The 18,968-nt window shown below is 39.0% G+C and overlaps 1 protein-coding gene and 2 long non-coding RNA genes across 4 annotated transcripts in view; 2 read left to right on the top strand and 1 right to left on the bottom strand.

Annotated features, from left to right (window-relative positions):
* Positions 1-1,385: 1,385 nt before the first annotated feature.
* On the bottom strand, positions 1,386-11,761 carry LOC107516173. The gene is made up of 3 exons (XR_001598206.2): positions 11,649-11,761; positions 2,975-3,112; positions 1,386-1,911 (listed from the first exon to the last, which is right to left on the bottom strand). It is a non-coding gene; the product is annotated as an uncharacterized LOC107516173 (long non-coding RNA).
* SLC2A12 (solute carrier family 2 member 12) overlaps positions 10,478-18,968 on the top strand; it is a 49,067-nt gene continuing 40,576 nt past the window's right edge. Inside the window, exon 1 of one of the 2 annotated variants that reach the window (XM_036221946.1) lies at positions 10,478-10,763. In XM_036221946.1, the coding sequence (XP_036077839.1) occupies positions 10,646-10,763 (118 nt within the window). In that variant the 5' untranslated portion in view covers positions 10,478-10,645. The remainder of the gene's footprint in view (positions 10,764-18,968) is intronic. The other variant, XM_016155670.2, reaches the window with a different exon arrangement.
* Positions 11,898-18,512, top strand: LOC118603149. The gene is made up of 2 exons (XR_004951128.1): positions 11,898-17,430; positions 18,214-18,512. It is a non-coding gene; the product is annotated as an uncharacterized LOC118603149 (long non-coding RNA).

Raw genomic sequence — 18,968 nt, 5'->3', positions numbered from 1 at the left:
CTTTCTTTGTCGGTCCTTTGTCAGGGGTGAGGCAAAGTGAGAGTTGTATCTGGAGGGCCCACATCAGATTCAACAGCACAAGTAATTTGTAGTTAATGAAGATTTTTTGTAATTTTCATAATAAAAGATAACATGAAGTTAACAATTCTACTATATAATAATCAATGTCTTCCCTAACAGATCAGTTTTATTTACTCAATAATGATCATGCATTGGAAACACTCGCCGGAGCCCTGTAAAGGCTCATGCTCAGTATAATAACACCTTTACACCTTAAGAGTCTCATTAAGATTTCTTTCTAGAGTGAATACCCTTTCATGCCCAGGGTAGCTTCAAGTGGTAGATTCTGCCTCAAATCCCAGTATAAGGCAAGAAAATAAGAATTCTGTAGAGAGTGAAAATTATATGAACCTAAGAAAGTCATTTAATAACTAAAAAGCTAAATGTCTTTATGAAATAGTATTTGGGATCTGGAAAACTGAAAAGATGGTTGTTGGATGTAATAAGAAGAAAAAAGTCTTGGTCAAGGCCTTCAGTCTTTGAGATCCACAATTAGAAAGGAAGGATACTAGAGCCAAAAGGTCAGGCACAGGTGCAATAAATGTAGTCACACAATTGGGAAAAGTCTCCTCTTCTCCCACAAGAGTGCCTCGTTCTTTGTTCATTCCTGTCATCTTGCATTGGGCCAGGCACATAGTAAGCACACAATAAATATTTGTATGGATGGATGGATGAATTTTTTAATAAGTGTCCATATTCCCTTTACTCGAGGGCCCCAGGACACCTGGTCAGGCATAGATACAGCGCAAAGAAGTGGCTAACTGGAGCCACAAAGAAACTATACAGAACGGTTGACAAAAGCAACACCCAAAATTGACATGATCTCTTTTTTTCCTAGTAGACCTACTGCCATCTCCTCAGTCCCTTGGAAACTTGCTCTTCCTTTTTTCTATCAAAAGGGGGCAGCAGAGAAGAGCAAATTCAGATTTGAGGCCTGCTGTGAGTAAAGCCACCCCATGCTACAAATACCTTAATGCAGATTTCCCAAACTGTGCCTTTCTAAAAGTTAAGAGATTTTCTTTTTATTTATTTATTTATTTATTTATTTATTTATTTATTTATTTATTTATTTTTTTGCAGGGGGTGGATGGGGATAAATTAAGGATCTAAAATTAAAGAAGTTAGGAGAAATCACTAAAACTATTTAGTGTCTCTACTGAAAATTTTCTTAGTATCAAAGTGGTTTTTGGTGACTCAAGGACAGCATATAATATGGAGAATTTCTCGATTTTTTTTTTTAACACTTACAGCACCTGGTAGTCCTAGGTGGTCTCCCATCCAAGTACTGACTAAGCCCGACCCGAGGTCAGATGAGATCAGGCATGCTCAGGGTGGCGTGGCCATAGACTCTCAAACTTTTTAAATGATGAAAGAGCCCTCTCATTGTTTAATTCCTCAGAATGCTTATTAACATCTTAAGGGCCACCAAAGCTCTGAAGAAGATAAATTAGGAAATGCCATTCTAACAAATCTTTCCCTTCTTAATGCCTAAGTATGATTCTTTCAGTTTCAAAGTATCGGCTCTATTTGTCAATAGAGAAAAGGGCTGTAACATCGACCCCTGCCGTTTCATGAGTAAACACTCTTAAGATGAAGGTTGAAAAATACAGATACACCCTCAATCCTTTATACTTGATGCTTTCCCTTCTAACCTTCTCTCCTAGTAGGAAAGACCAGACCCCAAGTTTGCATCCAAGAGTTAAAGATCTCACCAGGGGCCTCCAGTTGAGTATGTGGCTCTGTGAAATGTTGAGTCAGATCATGCTATTGTCAAGGCTGGAGGTTCGTGGATCTTTCTGGTTTATCACCACTGAATCAGTTGCCAGTCTACTGTCATATGCCTCTTCCGTCCTTATTTAGAAAGAGAGAGCATGATTTGAATGGATAAACAAATAGACTGAGCATTAATTTGATTCTCTTCTATAGTTGCTATTGCTGCCACAGTGGGGAGTAAATTATATTTATATAGCACTTTAACAGGTTTTAAAGTGCTTTTAAATACTTCATCTCATTTTTTTTTCTTAACTGAAATCCTTTTAGAGAGTGTATGTTAGAGAATCTTTAGATGAATTTGTTGCTTGGCTTTGAAGTGACTTATAGAACTGAAGGGAAAAATGGGAAGAACCAGGAAAGTTTTGGAGAAATGGGTAATAAGAAATCGTGGATGATCTTTTCTGGGTTTTGCCATGGGAAATGACTGACTTTTCCATCCAGGTATGGTCCTTCTGTCGCCTCTCAAGACTCACATTCCAGAGACAGAACATCTAACTGTCATGGCAGGCAGTACAAGCCTACCCCTTGGCTACGGGACACTGCACACAGTTCGCAGGTCCACTAAGATGGCATGTAATTTTCCAAAAAAAAAATCCCAAGAATATTTTCAAAATAAGTTAGCTTGGCTGTTTGGCAAGAAGGTTAGTAGCCTTAGGCAAAACAAGTATAGGTCTCCGTATCTTAGAGATGAGGAAACTGAGCCTAGAAGGATGATTTAAATTGGCCACAGTCATGTGGATAATAAAAAAGAATCCAACCCTAGAATTTATATTATCTTATTCTTGAATCAGTATTTTTTCTATTGTTACCTTATACTTCTATGGAGTCCCTTGAATACAACAATAACAAAAGCTACCATTTATTGAGGATCACTGTGGTTAGATACTGTTCTAAATACTTACCAGCTGGGACAGGGGCATTGACTTATCAGAATAGGCTTCGGCTATAAAAACAGTTTAGGCACACTGAGATGGGTGCTGATATTATCCCATTTTAGATCTGAGGAAATAGAGGCATGAAGAGGTTCCAGAACTAGTAAATGGTATGATCAGAGTTAAAACCAAGACCAGTCCTAGAACCTACTTTCAAAACCATGCTGTAACGAAACAACACAGGATCTCCTTGAAGTTTTATTACTTACACCCTCTTCTCCATCCTTTTCTCTGGTGTTTCTTTCAGCAAATCTTTAGTGAGTGACTAAGTTTCAGACACCGTGCTGGAATCCAGAGGAATTGCAGTAAACAAGGTGATCACGTCATGCCCTCACAGTGTGTATAATCTAGTAGAGAGAACAAGTTAGTAAATCATTACAGTGCTTTATGCTTAACCTTTTATTAGTTATTGGCACTTGGCCCAGCCTGGGGAACAGAAGTCAGAGAAGACCAAAGCACCTGGAAAAGACAGATAGGTAGGGAGTAGGGAGAGATGTCAAAGATCACACCACCTAGTCCCTTAAGTATCAACAGGCAAATATAAAACACAGCCAGACCTTATAGAAAACCAAAAACCCAACACCATTCTCACGGGGCCATAGCGTTCCATCTCTCCCCTTCACTGTGATTCCGTGTTCTCCTGCTCTCCTTGTGCCCAGCTTTATTTTATTTTGCTCCCCTCCTTTGCTCTCACCACTGTAACTCTGGCCTGTACAAACTTTGGCCTGCCATGGCCCTGAGCCCAGGCCTCACTCCATATCTTCTATTAACTCAAACATTCTCCCTCATGGTGGAGAGAGTAGAGTGGCCCTCTTTACCTCCATTCCACTCTCTTCATCAGAGAGATTAGAAAGCTACATTTCCCTGACTTCCTTACAGCCGGGCCCTAAGCGTCAGTTAGATGTGTCTGCCTGAAGGTAAATACGATGGGGAGGCTGTCTTTGGCCTCCTTAGGGAGTCTCTGCTAGCCTATGAAATCAGGGACTAAACTCTGATACAACCAGTACCTAACTTAACTCGGAGAAAAAAAAATATGAAAGAGAGGGTCCTGGCCTATCCTATTTGCTCCTTGAGCATGAGCAACCTGGTTTAGTTAGTGCTGCGGATGAGATTGGGGCAGTCATTGGGGGTGGGGGATTGTTAAGTCAAGAAGTGGCAGGAGATGGGCCTGGAGAGGTCAGTTTGAGTCAGCCTGTGCAGGGCATCTTAGGCCACGTTAGGATTTTAGACCAATCCTAACACAGCTGGAATCTATTGAAGGGTCTAGATTTTAGGAAAAAATCTTCTTGTTGCAGTATGGAAAATGGGCTTCAGGGAGCAAGGACGCAGGCAGGGAGGCTGTGTGAGGCTGCCGCAGCTGTCCACGTGGGAGGTGGGGAGGTGGCCTGGGGTTAGAGAGGGCAGCGGGGATGGGGAGAAGGGAATAGAACTAGAAGATTTTTAGTAAGTATGGTCATCAGGAAAGAACTTCATTTTCTAAACACATTCACAAGGTCAGAGCCAAGGTTTGTGGGACCTGAAAGGTTACAAAAATTGAGGGGAGAGGGTTCTTATTTTATCAAATAAGAACACAAAATTAAGTATGAATGCAAATATTTATTTAGATAAAGTACAGATGTCAAAAAAGCTGCCAATTAATATAAACATTACACAATTCAGGGATTGCCTTATTCATCTCTATATTTCCCCCTACCACCTCTTCATACATGTGTGTGGGGGGGGGCGGTATTTTTTATAGCGAGAATAGAAAGAACCCAGTCCATCCTCTAGTGTGGCCCTCCTCCACGGCTCACATACTCCTGCCATTTGGAGCCATAGGAGAGGTTCACACTGAGTGACAACCTGTAGCCCTGTGCCTTTTGTCACTGTGCCACATGAGTGATGATGTGGAATACATGCATTAAGAGCTGGCACAATGGGGAGCAGGAGAATTCCTAGAAGTCCTCCCTTTACAAGGAGAACTAGCAACAGCTTAACTACACACTGAAGTGCCTGTGAACCAACTAAATGAAACCCAAATCAAATATTTTTCTAACTTAACTGCCCCTAAACCAGATTCCAAATATTCCATGGACACTCTTATGTCAATTGACACAAGGAAAATGTGACAAAGAGATCATCAGCGTCCATGTGTAAAGAGTTAGTGATCTTAACTGATCGCAGTTAAATATATTACCTTTGCAAATTTTACTGAAACATATAAATTTTATGAATGCATTGCTGGGCCCCTTCTAGGGGCTTGAAAGGGCCAGTGTAGATGAGGGGCCCTGAGCTTCAACTTTGTTAGCTTTGTGATTGATCAGCCCTCTGAACACATACAGAAGGACTTAGCTAGGGGAGTACAGAAATCAGCTCCAACTCAGAGACAGAGGCTCTCAGAGTTAAGAATAATTCCCAAAGTCTTATTCTGAGCTGGTCCAGCTGCCCCTGGGCACAACATATATCTAGTGACTTTGAACACCGGACATGGAGGCCAGAAACGCTGCTGCCATCATTGCTTGAATGGGGTCTGCAAATCCTACTACTCCATTCCACAGACTCTTGATGCAAAACCTGGCATGTGTGATCTGCTTGCCAGAACTTGGCCCTAGGTGTAAAGGAAGCCAGAAAAGGGGCCTTTCCAGCTTCTGTGTAGGAGACAGTCGATCTACCATGTAGTGCCCCTTTGTTGGCCATCAAATAAGAATACATGTAAGGAAGGTGGACCAGAGCTCCCAAGTCAGTAAAGTCTGCTATTGTCACATAAGATTGAGCAACTTTTCCTGACATTATGGTACAAAAGTAAGTATAACCTAAAGGAAAGCCTTAGTCATCGAATAAATTTTTGTGTGTGCGAATACCTTCATTCAAAGAACACAGTAACAATACTGAAGATCTGAAAATTAGAAATAATTTATTTGGAAAAACAACTAATCGAATGGAGAAGAGTACTCATTTTATATAGTTAGGCAGTACAAAAGCAGACATAGACTAAACTAACAGTTAAGACACTACAATTTTAATAAGTTTATAATTTGAATAGCCCTATTAATTGCCAAAATGCATCATCGTGCAAATAAGAAAAAGCTACCCCGTTTTTGATATTTTAGAAAATCATTTTCTGGAAAATTTGTTTTATAAATAAACAAAGAAACCTCTGCTCTCTATGAATGGGAATGGCCACCTATAGTTGTATAGTGTATAAATTGTACAATAGTATATAGTAGCCCTAAATTTGAAGAACTTTTTTTCAGATTTATGCTTAAACATACAATAGTATAACAACATTAAGAAAACAATTTTTTCAGAAAATACTTTTTGCATAGTTTACACACAGTTAGGATTAGTCTAAATTCCTTAACATGGCCTAAGATTACCATTCCAAAATAGTAGTTATTTTCAATTTTTCCAAGTTCCCTTCTAATCTCTACCAATGCACACATATAATTTTAAAATTTAATGTAATGGTAGTCAGCATGCAATTTTCTATTCTGATTTTCCTATCTAAAATAATAGAAATAATGTTTCTTTGCATTGCTATCTTTTAATGATTTATTATATAATTTTATATCAAGCGGACATATCATAATGAATTTAACCATACTTCTATAATCCGAGGAGCTTTAATCAATACGTTATGATTGGTATTATTCTACATGTGAGAAAATAGTTATACTAAAAACTTTTAGAGAAAGTAGTTATTTAGATAGTATAAACAGGTAAAATAACAAATACTCTTAAAAAAAAATCCTACCAGGATGAGTATTTTATTGAAATATGCTTAATGAAGGGCTGAATTTGTATCTGGATATTTTTTTTGTCTAAAGGTCATATTTCCCCCATTTGTGTTTACAGTGTAAAGAGCCATTTTAAAAAAGAAAAGAAAACCTCCAGAGATGCATTTCACGTAAACATAGTGCAATGGGATGCCCTGCAGAGAGGCCACAGGGTATAGTGGAAAACTGTGGATTTTGGAATCAAATAGACTTGGACCACTGTGCTTTGAAATGTTATGTTTTGCAAAAAGACTTGTCCAAGAATGCTCATCACAGCTTTATTTATAATAGCCCAAACAAAACAACCCAGGTATCTATCAGCAGGAAAATGGATAAATAAGCTGTGGTATCTTCATCAATTGAATACTATTCAGAAATAAGCAGAATGAACTACTAATACACACAAAACCATGGATGAATCTCAAAATTATGCTTGGTGAAAGCAGCCATACAGAGAATACATACCCTATGATTCCATTACAAGAAGAGGTACAATGAACAGAGGTAACCCGCATGGAAGCAAATCAGAACATCAGTACTTCTACAGGTTGAGGTGGAAATTTACTCAGAAGACACATAAAGGAACTTTCTGGGATGATGGTCATGTTCTGTAACTTAAAAGGTATTTGGATTGTACATACATATGAGCTTTTTTGAATTCATATAATGGTATCCAATGAAGTGCATATAATGGTGCATTCATTGCATGTAAAATGTCTAAAAGGAAAAAGAAAAGAGAACCTAAACAAATATTAAACGCAAGTTAATAATACACATCATGAAGTATTTCAACTTAGTTTGGTGCGCATAAAATATAATGGAACAATGTGGAAGAATTGGTATACAGATAACTGGGTAAAGAGCACACACAGTAAAATGTTAATTATAGAATCTAGGTTTTTCTTATGCCTGAAAAGTATCATGATAAAACATTGTAAGTGTTTTTTGACCTGGGATATGTTCCATAAAGTTCTAAGTTTCAATATCTGCAAAACGGAAGCAATAATATTTACTTCATAAAGTTATGAAGTTTAAGAAAAATTGCCGCAAAAATAAGCCTGGTGTATAACAGACGTTCTCACGCCTTGCGATGTTGCTTGTCTTCTGTTTCAGCCTCCTACCTGCTTTGTCAATTTACAAGTCATGATATGTAGTTTTGGATTTGGAAGCACTGCCCATGAAAAAGTGGTCTACAATGGTAATAGCAAAACTATTGGGATTATGGAGGATGAACTATCTTTCTGCTGATTATACATTCCTTGGATGGAGGAACGGCTGTTAACGAGGGTAGTGACTCAAACCCCAAGAAGGAAGGATAGCCAATGGTTATACTTGTTCTAAAGAGATTAACAGAAAGAAGAAAGGACAAAGTGTCGTAGGCGATCCTAATTTGTGTTTTGATAGCGAATAACAAAATAGTTATTCAGCTCACTATCAGCTCTATGGTGAACTTTCATTTACTGAACAACTATTCATTAAGGTTCTACTACACTCCTGGTGTTACACTGAGATGGACGAATGCAGGAATGCACAGGACAAAACAGGTGCCTGACTTCTTTAGCTTACGCTCTGGAAATGATAAAGTTGATTGGATTTACAGGTATCAGTCTGTTAGCCAACAAATATTTACTGAGTATTCGCTCTGTGCCAGAAACTTTTAATATCATAATGAACCAAAAAGACAATAGTCCACATGCTCATGGAGGTTATTATCTAGCAGATCAGGTAGATTTAGCCAAATCACTGTGTGTAATTAAAGACTGAAGGAGAAGTACAGGGTTCTTAAGGAAATTTAGGCAGGAGAATATTCCCCTCTAGCCTGGATGAAAAGAATTTTCTCTCTAAACTTTTCTCTGAGTTAAGAGAATAAAGTCAGCGCAGAACGGTTTGCAATAGCCAGAGGCCCAAGTCAGGCCAACAATGGAATGTCCAACAGTGTACCTGGAGGCAATGTGGCCAGTCACGTTGCTTGCTTAGTCCTTTTGATTTCTTGTTGATTTATGACTTAGGAGTTCCTGTATGGTTTCACTACAGAAAGCAAGGTGAGAATTGTTGAATTGCTTTTAGCTATTGTAAGGAATTCTGGAGTTACATTTTTCTTTGCCTACTCAAAGACCACAGCGAACACCCCAACACTTCCATGGTGCCAAGAAACTGCTGGAGACACAGATCCTGGGATCACAAACAAAGCAATTATACAGCTGATTCATTGTAAGAGCATGTCCCCCACTGAGGTCACTGGTTCTGAGCAGAAAGAAGATAGAAGCCAAGAGAATATGAAGAGTTGATGAAAAATATGTGTCTCACAGATAAAAACTGCTGCTCCTACAATCATTAACACATCCTGCGAACAAATAAAAAACTAAAGCATCACTGCACTACATTCTTTAGTGAGGACAAGCTGATCTGTGGAATTCTGAATTACCTCTTTATCAGGAGGGGGTTGGGCCGTGTTTGGAAAACTTTCACTTTCCAACACTATCAGCAGACATTAAATAGGTGCATTATAAATGCTAGTTGAATTATTACAGGTTTGAAGGATAAGAAAAATAAAGAAATAGCTAATGATGAGTAAAAGAAATGTATAAATGATAAATTAATTTAGAGCTGTGTTATAATTCAGCCAAAATGCAGAAAGTGAGTTCTCTGTGCTTCGACTTATGCCTATTTAAGCACAAACTCTTCTTTCTGTCCAGATGAATGACTAGGACCCAGAGTCATATTTCATGGCATCTTCTTTAGGTCAAGAAGGGCTGAACATGAAGGAAGCCAAGAAAATCAGAGAAGGAGAATGCTGGGAATTTAGGATATAGGAGGGTAATAGCATTAGACCAGGGGCTTATAGTCTCAGCTCTGCCACTGACTAGCTGTGAGACCTTAGGCAACTTACTCAGCCTTCATATCTTTTGTTAAACTGGTACCTGCCTCACAAGTTTTTCCTAAAAGAATTATTTGAGTTCATGTCCTTAGCATAGTTTCTGGCACATAATAAGTGCTCCATAAATTTTAGTTTTCACTTCTAATGAATGGTTTTCTAAAATAATTTCTAATTTCTACTCAAGATTTTTTAATTAATACGATTTGCTAAATACAAAGCTGAAGGTAAACTGTCATAACTCTGTAAGAAATTTTCTCTAAATGCCCTCACAAATCAGGGGAAAAAATCCTCTTTCTTCTAGCCTTACATCACCACCATACCCACATTATTTTGTCTGGCTTCTTCAAATTGAAAATACCCTCCTCCTATCATCAGGCTATTACAGAACCTGGTACAAAATTAAGGGTTGGTTCCTCTCTTAAAGACAACAGTGCATAAATAAACTGGATTACTTTGTTATAATCCCAGGGTATAGGAAGTCCAAAGAATTTATGCATTTGAGTGCGTGTACGCTGCGTGTCAGGCCTTGATTTGTCTGACAGGCCTTGGAGGAAGAGAGAGTATATAAGGCATTCGCCTAGAGTAAAATCAGGTTGAAACAATAAAGATGTTTTATGCTTTATGTAAACTGGTAAGTGTCACAACTCTTAGAATAACAGTCTTGCTGAAAAATTGACACTCTTTTCCTCCTGGTATGTCTTGGCATAAATTGTTCCCCTCTCTGCAAGATTAACTGATACCATCTGTGAGTGTTCTGGGCCCTCACTCTCAGCCAGTGTTTGAATCTGCATGTTTCTTTTCTTTGCCTCTTTTCAAAGGTGCAGGAATGCAAACGTTACCCCTAGCTAATGGTCAAAAACGCAAAGTGCAAAGTCGAAGGAGGAGCCCGGAGCCCTTTGCTTCCCAGTACGTTCCCAAGCCTTTTAACCCCTTGCTTCCAACTCTGCATCTGAAGGCAAAAACAGTCCTCGGAGACATGGCCCTCCCACTGCCTGTGATAGGCTGCTTGGAATAGCAACAGCCTGTGTCACCGAAAAGGGCAAAGCCTTCCGAAATAGAAACAAAGTTGGTCACAAATCACATTGGATTTGCCCTGAAGTTTTTTTTTTTTTTTTTTTTTTTCTTCTGCTTTTTTTTCCCCCCTCACCTTCTTTAGCATGCGATCATGGGGAAAGTGACTACTGCTGTCAGCAGGAGAAGTCGGGGTGGTCTGGTGCGGAGGGAACTGCTGTAACTTCTACGTGACCATGGTACCTGTTGAAAACACAGAGGGCCCCAGTCTGCTAAACCCGAAGGGGATACCAGCGGATCCCCTTGATGGCAGCGACAGAGTCAGCGGCAGCCGGCATCCTCCGTGGGCCAGAGGTAAAGCGAGACAGATGGGGCCGGGAGACCGGTTAGAGCAACAAGCTGAACTCGTGTCTCACTCGTGTGTGTGTGTGTGTGTGTGTGTGTGTGTGTGTGTGTGTGTACACGTGAGCGTGCTAGGTGCCCGGGGAGACGGAGACAGAATCTCATGGGAGGAGTGACAAGGAGCTATAATGTGAAGACTCATTCCCACTACTGGTAAACTGGGTCCCTTCAATTGTGTTGACAATATAATGTATGATCTTTATTTTCATTTTGGAACAACCGACGAATAAGATAGTCACATGTATAAACACACACACACACCTGCACATGCACACACATACTTTTGCATTTATTGTCACAGTGGACAATCTGTAACAAGCAGACATTATAATTACTATTTTTAAAATCCGTATTTTAAGTAGGTTTCATAAAATTATTAGTTACATAATCAATGAACACAACTTTGTTTTTGAGTTCCCAGCATCTGTTTGTGATGATTGTAGCTTTATTCGGAGCCTAAAATCTCTGCTTCCTTGCTCCTGCTTTCTTTAAAACTGGTCTTTCAAGCTAATGTTTAATACTTTTTCTTCTGGAGATGAAAAAGTTTTAATTTGTTTCAGTTGTCTTTGCTAAACGAAAAGCTTTTCTTCACTTCCACATTCACAGTTCCCACAAACACGTTGCACACTTTTAGCCGCCTATTTCTATTCATTCAGTTCGTCCTCAAAGGAATAGACAGGAATGTAATATGAAATGAACTCGAACACAAATAATTATCTCCTTCCTACTGCTTTCCTCAGCTCTGCTCTCCCTAGCCACACAATACATTCTCAGATGATATATTGGAATTTCATGAATAATCAAAAACATCAAGTGATACAAAAAGCACTTACTTACCTTTCGCCTTAGAATAGATCTGTATACTTATGTTTGCGTTGCGGGTTTGTCCGATTTTAGAAGTGAATCTAAGACCTCTCTCATGGTGGCACAGAGTGGCACCTCCGAGGAACTGAGAAGCTGTCATTCTTCCCTGTCTTGCTCCTTGCTTAGCCTTCTCTTTCTTCCCCTCTTCTAGAATGAATAATACCTGGGCTCATCTTTCAGTACAGGCTAGCCCTCTCTGAAGCAGAGATTTCTCTAATTGTGTTTTCTGGCCTCTCAGTTCTAAATCCAGGCAAGTGAAACTTGTATTTGGGGGTAAAGGGTAAGATTTAAAAAATTCTTCTCTCTAAACTTTTGCAAGATTGAACTGAAGGACTAGCTGAGTTAGGGAGAGCAACAAAAATGTTAACTAGGGTCAATGATAATGATTCAAAGAAGATGAAAAATTTTGTCCTAGAGGGGCCTCTATGATAACAATTAAAAATTGACCATTGAATTTTGATATGGCTCTGAAAGTACAGTATACTCTTAATAGGTTAAACTGCACAAGTTCACAATTATCCAGAGGCATCTTAAGATGTATGTATGTTTGTAAAGGTTGAACACATGCACAAAATTCTGCTGAAAGTGCAACTGTTTAAGCTGTTGAAAGAAATGATAAATGAATAAATACCATAAGTTATCCTTTACATTTAATTTTAAGTGACCCAATTCTGTAGAAAAACCTCAAATGTTTCCCTGAAATTTTAAATGAATACACTTTTGATTTTTGCTACATATAGTTTATATTTAGATGATTACAAACCTTCTATAGTTATCTTTGTAAGTTTTCCTAAGTTGTTTTAAAGATCTTGGTATCCAAAGGCAAGGCAATTATGTGTGTGTGTGTGTGTGTGTACATACATACTACATATGTGTGTGTGTGTGTGTATAGTACAGACTCATTTTATTTTACTTAAACTCTGCTATTGGGATTATATTTTAGTCTATTTTATGAAGATGTTGAGGTTTAATGAAATGATATTTGACAAATACTCCTTTGGACATTTTTATATTTTTAAACTTCCAAAGTTTCATCCAGGAAATTCAGTGTATTTAAAATATGCTTAAAACTTATCATACTATTTGTACACTTGAAGGTAGCAAGTTTTTCTATAGTCTTAGATCAAAAAAAAATTAAAGCACAAAGAGAAATGAGTAGTACAACCTAGGACAAGGTAATTAAATCATTTGAGATACTGAAAAATGAAACAAAAGCGCTAAGATCTGTGATTGCACCCTCGTAGCGCTAGTGTGTGCAATGAAAAGTGTTGGCAGGTCTTTCTCAGCCAATACCTATTAAACTGGAAAGAAAGCTTTGTTTCAATGACTAAAAGCTAATGAACTTAAATTCAGTTTCAAAAATCTATGACTCAAAATGGATACATTTTCAGCAGATTTTTCAGTGTTTGTAGATATGTTATAATTGACCTTATAGGGCAGGGTTGAGCTCAGTGTGATATTCTGGTGCCTGGAACCAACAACATATACAGGTGACAGGAGAAACATGGGCTGCTGGAGTGTCTCACACGAGGAGAACATGAGGCCAGAGATGCACGGCTGGCCTAAGTTCATGCAGTGGCTGGTGCAAAATTCATCCTAGCGGCCTCTGACCCAGAAGGCCTAATGTCTGTTCCTCCATCTCAGACGGCCTGGGTCTCCCAGGCTCTTCTAATTTCATGATTCAAAAAACTGGCTTGGAGGAGAGTTTCCTTAAGTACCCCCTAAACTCCACCAGCACTGCTTTTTCCTCTTGGATCTACCCAAAAGGACAGAGACCAAGAATAGCGTCCACTGTATGAATGCAAGTTCTCAGCTCTGCAGGTCTAGCTGCCGAATACACTGGAAGTCAGATCACTCGGAGCAGACTCACCCACCCAGCTGAAAGGGCTGTACTTTGTGTTCTCTGAGACCCTGCTAAATTCCAGATGCTACAGTCTGAAATTTAAGAAACGCACTCTTCCGTTAATCAGATGAATGAGGCAGTTGTTCGCAAATGTTTAAAGCTGTGAACTTTGTACAAATGGAAGCTTAGTAGGTGGTCAGTACGTAGGACAGATAACCACAGCCTGCTCTTGAGGGAGGAGGGGAGGCGGAGAAAGGGAGGACCTGCATCTTCCCAGCCCTCGCAGGTTCCTTGAGTGGGATCACACTAAGCAAACCTCAGGTGCACCCCTACTCTGGTCAGGCAGGCCTTGCTTTTTGTTCGTTTGTTTGTTTGGGGCATATTTACTGTGCCCTACTGACTATTGGGCTCCCAGGTTTAGCCTAATATGACCCCCTGGAATTCAGTGAGGCCCAGCTTTCTCAGGCTTTTTTGGGCAGCCCGAGGGGAGGTCTATTGTAAGAGAGACTGAAGAGACTTTGAGAAAGAAACTTATCCCCAAGAGAAAGTCAGACTGACCAGCTCGACCTAATAAGAGAGCTTTAGTTGCAGGAGCAGCAATTCTAACAGTAGATGACCAGTCACTTTGGGAAGACCCTGGTCTGAGTCATTCTCATTTTTTCAAACTCTCTATATATTAAAAAGTAAAGTGGAAAAACCCATGACAAAAATTATTATGTTTCTAAAAAGTGTATTTAAAAAATTAATGGCTGATAACAATAACAAAAAAAGTTATGTGTAGCTTGATATTCCCAAGGAAGCGACAGAATTTATAGACATGAATTTATGAGGGACTATGAACTCTTTTGTGTGCAGTTAAGACCAGATTTAAAAAATATATAACCCTCTCCACTTTCATTTTAGTCAACTTATCTGTCTCTGTGTGTACATTTAATCTTACTTGGAAATTACATGCGACATCTATATTTGAGGCTTTTTTTTTGTGACTATGAAGTCTGGGCAAATAGCTTCTCCAAGATCTAGGAAGGAAGGAGGCCCTAAACAAACTTATGGAAGCTATTTCACCACAAAGTCTGGGTGGCGTCTTGCTCACCCAGATCTTAACCTTCTTCCTGTTCAGAAAAACCAAGTGCGGCTCCCTGTCTGTGTTCATTTAGCATCACGCGTAGGAATGCTACCTGTTCTAGGATTTGACATTTTCAGCGATCGAATTACTAAAACCAGAACGCTACAAATAAAATGATGTCATTTGTTTCCAAAAACTGTCGACATACTAGAGCAATATGAAAATAATAAGAAGAACAAGACATTTCGTGGCAGACTCTGAGGATAAGGTTAGGACTTTAATCCACGAGTTAATGGGGTGAACACTGCAGCCAGTGCTGCTGCCGGGGAGCAGTCTCAAGGCAAACGGGAGAGGGTTAAAAGGCTTTTGTTCCCCTTTAAGATCATGTCACCAAAGAGGGCTGAGAGATCACCATTTGCCAGCGAACACCTCTTGGGCAGCAGACACACACTGGTGGGAGCCTGGCAGAGGTGGGTGAAGCTAGGCCAAGATGCCACCAAGCAATGCTACTGATCTGGAGTGACAGAAATTAGCTGGCAGATACCAGTGTACTTAAACTGTTTTTATAGCCAAAGCCTATTCTGCTAAGTCAGTGCCCCTGTCCCAGTTGGTAAATATTTTAAACATTACCCTTCTCTCTGGTAAGACTGTGAGCAGGAGCTGAGGCTCAGAGATCCCAAGAACATGCCTGCTGTTAGCTGATAGGACCTTAATGCTGGCCCTTGAGACAAATTCTCAAGGAGCTGCTTTCCAGTGGTCTAGAGCTTATATAGCTGGTAAAAACAGAACTCAAAATATAATAAATCCACCCTGCAACAGACTGAGGAAACTGATTTATAGATAGTTATCGAAGGTGAATCAGCTGATTTTAAAAGGTAATTTTTAATTGCCGTAGATATGTGGGATTATATTTTTCACTCAAGAATAGTTAGTTCCTAAAGCTGGTTTTGTAGGTAACATTCTCTTAGTAGGAGGAACCGGCGTACTGTTTTAGCTTCAGGGTTGAAAAAGTTCTGATCTCTAAACCGCCCTCCATTAGTGCTCAATTAGCTTGGGCTTTAAGAGCTGACACAGCTATTTACTCAGATTGTATGAGCAGAAACTGGTTTTATAAGATTCTTAAATGGAGCAGAGTCAGGGCACCCTAGTTCAGTGTTTTTTCTCATGAACAGTCTTCCCCAAGATGATGAGTTATTGAATAAAATTAGACAATTAAAACCATGTAACAGGACATCAAGTTATGGTGGTAAGAAAGAGGAAAAGTTGGGATGGGCTTATTCCCAAAAAACTGTTTGACCTGTGGAGCGAAAAAATAAATTCCCTCCTACTTTTCTAAATTCTGGCTAGAGTAATAATCAAATGAATGTGAGACAGATTAACAGGAGAAAATGGCCACATTTATTGCATATATATTTATTACAGATATACATATGTATTTTTACATGTGTATTTTATTACATATATTAATATGTAATATACATAGGCAAGGGTCTCACTAGAATAAGAGACCGGAGGACAGATTAGGCAGTTAAGGCTTCTATGCCATCTTGAGCTAAGAAGAGGGGTGTTGTGGTTTGCGACATCATAGGACGAGAAGACAATTCATCTAGAGATGGAAAAGGAAATGTTTAGTTAGTAAATGTTCGCTGAGCCATGTTTATCAATGGGACACAAGAGAGGACTTTGATTAAAGGGACCTTGCTAGGTCCTTCCCGATCACACCCACTCAGCTCATAGTAAATGATAGTTGCCAATGATGGTCTCTCTCTTCCTGGAGCAGACCCTCTGTCTAAGTTTCTTAAAGAAGTTAGGGGCAAGATCAAAGTTTTTCCTGAGTCTTTCTTTTCTTAAAAATAACCAGCTTAACACCATTAATATCCCAAGAAGGCTACGTTGGAGTGCTAAACTCTGCTTCCCTTCAGACCAAATACCAGATAAGATTTCTCATCCCATCTTCTCTCAAAAAGTAGCCAATCTCAGTTAAAGCTGCAGAACCTAAATTTCCCAAATGTTTCTCGGCTGAAACTTTGAGTCAAATATATTGCCTTTATAGTAAATCATAAAATCATACTTTAAAAAAAAAAATTTTACTTAATTTTGGCTCAGTGGTTATCATTTTCCTTCCAGTATCACAGCATACTCATGCATTTGCTAACTGGCTATGCCTCAATGATATACTAATTTTTCTACAGAACTTAAATCAAAGTAATAGTAAGACTAAAATAATTTATCTCATTATTCTAATTTTAGGAGCTATCATTCTTTGTGAACAATGATTCATTTATACTGTCCTGCCAAAATATCAGGGAGAAAAATGCAGTCTTTCTTTTATCTTTTAAGAGTGTTTTTTTTCCTTAAGAAAATCAAGTATAATTTACCTTTGAACTATCAAATCATGCTTCTCTTGGAAGTAATTGTTTCTGAGAACCACTTATGATTCAGGTCTACCTGCTGCTATTAAGCTCTGGAACTGTTAACTATGTCCATATTATTTTGTCCAAACTGTTTTGCTCCTGTGTACAACTGTTGCCACACTTTGTGGAAGTTGGAGTCAGGAGCTATGTGCTAATTTAGCGACCGGCCTGAAATAGCATCTCAGCTTCAGACGTGTAAGGTTTTTTAAGAATAGAGGGGAGAGTTTTAATTAGAATCAATCTGTATGTTGAAACAGCATCCCCAACCTGAGAATTTTTTTTGTATTTCCATTGGGAAACAAAGCTGTAGACACCGCAAGGCAAACTCACAAGACGAATGTTTCATGCTGTACACCCAGTTGTGTAGCTACTGTTGAAACCAAAAGAATTCAAGAATTTCTAAAAAGACATAACTGTTATGCTGGAAACAAGGTATCTTTTTACTTCCTTTGCTATCTGTAAGAGAGACTGTTTCAAAGTTTTACTTCCCTGTTATGGAGATTTTACCTCATCACCCAGACTAAAAAATATCTTTGTTGAATGATTATTTGGGGCCAAAGGCTTCTGTTATCACTATTCCTTCTTATCTTTACAACAACCCAATGAGGTAATATTACCTCCTGTTCACAGAGAAGGAAACTGAGCCTAGCAGAATAACAAATAAGATTTACTAAATACTTACTACTATGAATTTCTGTCGAATTTATTCTCATAACAACTTTATGAAGTAGTTAATATTATCTTTATCTTATGAATGAGGATACAGGAGAACAGAAAGATTCAGGGACGAGTCTAGCTGATAAATAATCGGGCACTCTGACTCCAGACTGTGCCTTTACCATTAAGCCCTGTTGCCTCCAATAGAGAAGCAAAGTGACTTGCTCCAGGTAGCATGGGTAATAGGTGGCAGCACAGAGATCTGAAACTCAGTATCCTAAATCTAGTCCAGGGTTTTGCCCACTTGACCAGCAATACCATCCAGCACTGATGTCTCTGCTTCCTACTCAGTTCTGTGAATTCGGGTACCCATTTATACTCATTTCAGAACTCTATTGCATTCAATTTCAGCTAATTTCCTAATTTTACATGTAACAAGTTCTCAGATAAAATATATATTCTTGTACCTATCAGAGTTCTGAGCTGACTGCAGGTGCTTGCAAAGTACTGTAGAACTGTGCAATTTAGGAAAGACACGAACTATGCCTCTTCTCTTAGGGATCACATGCGTGTAGCCCAAGTGCCATCATCTTGGGCCATCAAATCCAGATGTAACCTTGGAAATGTCTCAACATAGTGCTCACAGTGACCACTCTGCTGACTATACTGTCCACTCAGAAGAACCTATCTACCATCTGTGCCCAATGCAGTGCTGACACACAGTACGTGCTGAATTGTTAAATGAGCAAATAAATGAAGTGTTTGTTGAGCTGAACTAAAGAGCATTTTAATTCAGCAATGCTTATTGAGAAGCACAATGCTGGATACTTTAGAATAAAAAAAAATCTAAGATGTTATTCATGTCCGTAGATTTTTACCAACTCATCAGAAAGATAAGAATCTAAATAACTACAAGACAATCATTTAACAAATTTTGAATGTCTACTGGGGTTCACGCAGGATGCTAAACTCTGGGTCCACTAGTGAACAAGAGACACCCAAGCAATGCAGATGTTTATGAGCAGTTGAGGGAGAAAAACAGAGATCAAGACGCCTACCATGGAAGAGGTGGGCAGATATACATAACACTACGGTAGTGCTCATGGGGTAGCTCAGCCACATTTGAAGGATTCTGGAAGATAGTGTGGCTAAGCCAAGTCAAGAGTCAAAAAAGTATAACTGAGAAGCATTGTTCTCAGTCTGTTGAAATCTTGCTTCCAGGTGCACACTCTTTTTGGCTCCAATAAATTTTTACAAAAATTCCCCCCAAAATAAAAAAAAAGGTATAACTTAAGTTTTACAGAGAGCATTCT

Source organism: Rousettus aegyptiacus, unplaced genomic scaffold (genome assembly GCF_014176215.1).
Source record: "Rousettus aegyptiacus isolate mRouAeg1 unplaced genomic scaffold, mRouAeg1.p scaffold_m13_p_1, whole genome shotgun sequence".
In the NCBI taxonomy this organism is placed as follows: domain Eukaryota; kingdom Metazoa; phylum Chordata; class Mammalia; order Chiroptera; family Pteropodidae; genus Rousettus; species Rousettus aegyptiacus.
This window is presented reverse-complemented; position numbering and strand designations above follow the sequence as displayed.